Raw genomic sequence first — 4,147 nt, 5'->3', positions numbered from 1 at the left:
GATAGTAACTCTTAGTGAGATAGTAACTCGTAGTGAGATAGTAACTCGTAGTGAGATAATAACTTGAAGTGTTTGATGAAGACTTATTGATCCAGAAGGTTTGTATGTTTCTTCAGGGGGTTAAATCCACCAGAGGAGGCTGATGAGGTTCAGCTGAACTCTCTGAGATGTTAAAGAGCTGAAGTGACTCTTTGTTGGTTTCTCACACAGAATAATTCATTTCTCTTTTACTGATACGGAGGCTGTGACCTCGTTAAACACTTAAAGCTTTCTGAATTGTCATGGAAACAAACAGATGTTTGAGTCCTTCAGGTCTCATAAACATGTTGAACTGTTTACGCTCCTCTTCCGCCACTTTGAACTGAATCTTTCTTATATTCTTATCAAACATTTCACTGATGAAGTTCAACATTAAAAAAGCTTAGATGAGATTCAGTAGAGATGAGAGCAGAAGATATGAAATATGAATATAATTATTATGTAATAGAGCTATGACCTAATGACCTTTAACATGAAATTAAGACTTTAAAGTTGAACTGGTAAAGATCCGCTGTGATACATCAATAGATCTATACATCTAGAATACATGAAGACATCTATACACGAATACATGAATACATCTACAGATGAATACATGAATACATCTACAGATGAATACGTCTGTAGATGAATACATTCATATATATTCACATATTCACATATATTCATCTACAGATGTATTCATCTGTAGATGTATTCATGTATTCATCTGTAGATGTATAGAACTATAGATGAGTACATCTGTAGATGAATACATGTGAATATATGACTATATATGAATGTATTCATCTACAGACGTATTCATGAATACATGTATTCTAATTAAAGATTCTCAAGATCTGGGTGAGAAAGAGGTTTTAAAAATGCTGAACACACTTGTTGAGTAGATTATTATTATTATTATTATTATTATTATTATTATATTATTATATTATTGTGAGCAGCTGCAGGTTTCTGTCTCGTTAAAAGAGGACTCTTTACTGAACATCTGCATGTTGAGATTCAACATCTGTCTCAGTGATCAGCTGCTGAGATAAACAGACAGAATGTGAGAAGTGAAACCAGCTCCAGATGTTCATCAGCTGTTCACTACAACACAAAATGATATTTATATCACACACACACACACAATGATATTTATACCACACATACACACACACACAATAATATTAGGCGTTACTAATTCACTTCCTCCCTCTCTTCCTCCTCTCTCCTCCCACTCTCCTCCCTCTCTTCCTCCCACTCTTCTTCCTAATTCTCTTCCTCCTCTCTCCTCCCTCTCTTCCTCCCTCTCTTCTTCCTAATTCTCTTCCTCCTCTCTCCTTCCTCTCTCGTTACTAATTCACTTCCTCCACTTGAAGCTCCTCTGACCTTTAAAGCTAGTAGTTATCAATCAAGCGTCTCTCTATTTAAACCCTCCAGCAGCTGATTCACTGATGAGTTCTGATGATAATCATCAGAGCTCAATGTGTGAATGTGACCCGGTCACGCTGACGCCTGATTGGTCGCTGCAGGTTCTTTACCTGCACAGAGCGTCGGAGGTGCAGGTGCTCCGGAGCTCCAGACAGGTGGGCTTGTGTCTCTCCTGGTGAGAGCAGGACGGCACGATGGTCCGACGGCGCCGCTCGGCACAAGCTTGATCCGGACAGGAGCAGAACATCAGAGGGTAGCTGAGCTCCCAGGAGACCCGCTCGAAGAACTGACGCAGGGCCTGAGGACCACAACCATTAATAGATTATACTGTATATATATGTATGTTTATATTTATAATAGTGCTGGTCAACGATTTAAATTTTTAATCGTGATTAATCTCATTGTTATGCGCAAAGTTCAATAATCAATTATGAATTATGAATGAATTTAAAGTTCTGCTATATGAACAAAAGGTCAACAACATTTGGTTTGTAAACACTTTAAACACATCAGGTTCTTGTTAGCAGCAGTATTCCCTTTACACAGCAGCAGTTATAACACAGTTATAATGATTCTGATCATAGATATTCAGCCGGTGTTCACAACTTTATCTTCATGTGTAAGAGATGCTATTTAAATATACACCTTGAAAACTGAAACCTATCTACGTCATGTTTTTATGTTTGTTAAATTCTCAGTAGTGATAACTAAATGATGCTTATTATACATATTACAAACAAAACACTTAAAAAACTCTAAAACAATAATTTAATGAATCATTTATTTTTAGCTTTTCTTGGTATTTAGGTCAGACACATGTGCAACGCTGATTACCGTGATATGTGTGGTATTTGTTATAAATGTACGTTGGTACATAGAGGGTGATAAGAAGCTGTACCTGGAGGGACTTAGGACCCAGGGGAATGTAGGTGAAGCATGAACCTGTAGTCTGTACCGTGGCAGTAACCTGTATGAGGAAGTTATGCTCATAAAGAGTTGAGTTAAGAGCAGTTTGTTCTCTCGTGCTTATGTGTTCATTTAAAAACACCACAATATGTATTTTAATATTGTCACGTTTGATCCTGTAACGAGGCGATCGCGTGTGTGCGCGTGTGTGTGTTTGTGTGTTTGTGAGACAGGAGGGACCGACGGTGATGGAGTGTAGGACCGGACCTTTGCCAGAGGAGATTTTCTCAATCTGGACCTTTTGGAATTTTAATTGAAGACCCCTGATCTAGTCGATGAATAGCTACCTTAGCAGCCGACCCAGCAGCTCTGCACACTTGCTGAGTTTCTCTTCCTGTTTGGTGATGCTGGCCCCGCCCTCGCAGCGGTCCAGCCAGTAGAAAGCGGAGATGCTGTCGATGAGGAGTGCGAGTCCGGGCCGCGATGACAGGGAAGTCTCCAGAAAGTGGAGGGTGAGGACGAGCTGGGAGGACGAGGAGCAGTGGACGACCAGGAGGCGAGACAGGCACGAACGCAGCGCTGCCTCATCTGAACCAGAGCAAGACAAGCCGGTAGAACAAGCTAGAGAGACAGAGACAGATTTTCATAATCTTCAGTAATTCATTGACAGACTATGGATGAATGTCAGTTTTTGCAGCCACAGTCTGAACATCCGGAGTTGAATTATGTTCCCAGTACGACCCCCGGTGTGTGTTATATATGTGTGTGTGTGTCATATGTGTGATATGTGTGTGTGTGTGTGTGTGTACCAGCATTCAGTCTGCTGTCCAGGATGCTGACCAGTCGTAACATGTCCAGACTGTAGTCGGTGTCCACAAACACAACGTCCACCTCCAGACCGCCGGATGCTACCGGCAACACGCAGCGACACAGCAGGTGGTAGAGCAATTCTGTCTTACCTAACACACACACACACACACACACACACATATATATGTGTATATATATACACACACATATATATATATATATACATATATATACGTATATATATACACACACATATATATATATACACATATATATACGTATATATATACACACACATATATATATATACATATACATATATATATATATATATACATATATATATACATATATACATATATATATATATATACATATATACATATACATACATATATATATATATATACATATATATATATATATACATATACATATATACACACATATACATATATACATATATATACACATATATATATACATACATATATATATACATATATATAAATATATAAAACACACACACACACAGGCACTTTACAGGAAGTTCAAACCAGGTAAAGGTAGAAGTACTTCCTGTGAAGTGAACTCACCTGTTCCCTCTGTTCCATACAGCTCAACCACCTCACCTGTGAAACATGTGAGCTCATCAGTCAACACTCATCTGTAATAATGCTAATGCTAATATATTTATGCTTTGGTTCCCTGATGTCATGTGACCCGTGCTGACAGGAAGTGGGCATGGTCAGTCACCATGGTTGGGTCCTCCATCTTCAGGAAACATTTGAGGTTCGATGTCCTTCAGACAACGACGGGCCTCCAGACGAGCAAAAAGCTGCAGAGACACAACTGATCAGTCTACAGTCTGTAGGCTGTAATATACCGTACCATCATCTGTTAATATACCGTACCATGTCTGTTTATAGACCGTACCATCATGTCTAACTGTTTATAGACCGTACCATCATGTCTGTTT

General features: G+C 39.0%; 1 protein-coding gene across 1 annotated transcript; it reads right to left on the bottom strand.

The window, feature by feature from the left end:
- Positions 1-2,562: 2,562 nt before the first annotated feature.
- LOC116379600 (DNA repair protein XRCC2-like) lies at positions 2,563-4,110 on the bottom strand. Its single transcript, XM_031841559.1, has 5 exons — positions 4,105-4,110; positions 3,925-4,006; positions 3,765-3,800; positions 3,168-3,317; positions 2,563-2,946 (listed from the first exon to the last, which is right to left on the bottom strand). The coding sequence occupies exons 1-5, from the start codon at positions 4,108-4,110 to the stop codon at positions 2,702-2,704; spliced, it is 519 nt and encodes a 172-aa protein (XP_031697419.1). The 3' UTR covers positions 2,563-2,701.
- Between the last annotated feature and the right edge of the window lie 37 nt (positions 4,111-4,147).

Source organism: Anarrhichthys ocellatus, unplaced genomic scaffold (assembly GCF_004355925.1).
Source record: "Anarrhichthys ocellatus isolate YVR2014 unplaced genomic scaffold, GSC_Weel_1.0 scaffold4692, whole genome shotgun sequence".
NCBI classification, from domain to species: Eukaryota; Metazoa; Chordata; class Actinopteri; order Perciformes; family Anarhichadidae; genus Anarrhichthys; species Anarrhichthys ocellatus.
The sequence above is the reverse complement of the archived record's forward strand: the minus strand, read 5'-3'. Positions and strand labels throughout refer to the sequence as shown.

What these genes read in the sequence shown, in the direction of transcription:
- LOC116379600 (XM_031841559.1), bottom strand. An exon ending in GTATGGAACAGAGGGAACAG is followed by an intron (nt 3,318 to 3,764) that starts GTGAGTTCACTT and finishes TGTGTGTGTTAG; the next exon opens with GTAAGACAGAATTGCTCTAC. An exon ending in GGACAGCAGACTGAATGCTG is followed by an intron (nt 2,947 to 3,167) that starts GTACACACACAC and finishes GCTCTGGTTCAG; the next exon opens with ATGAGGCAGCGCTGCGTTCG.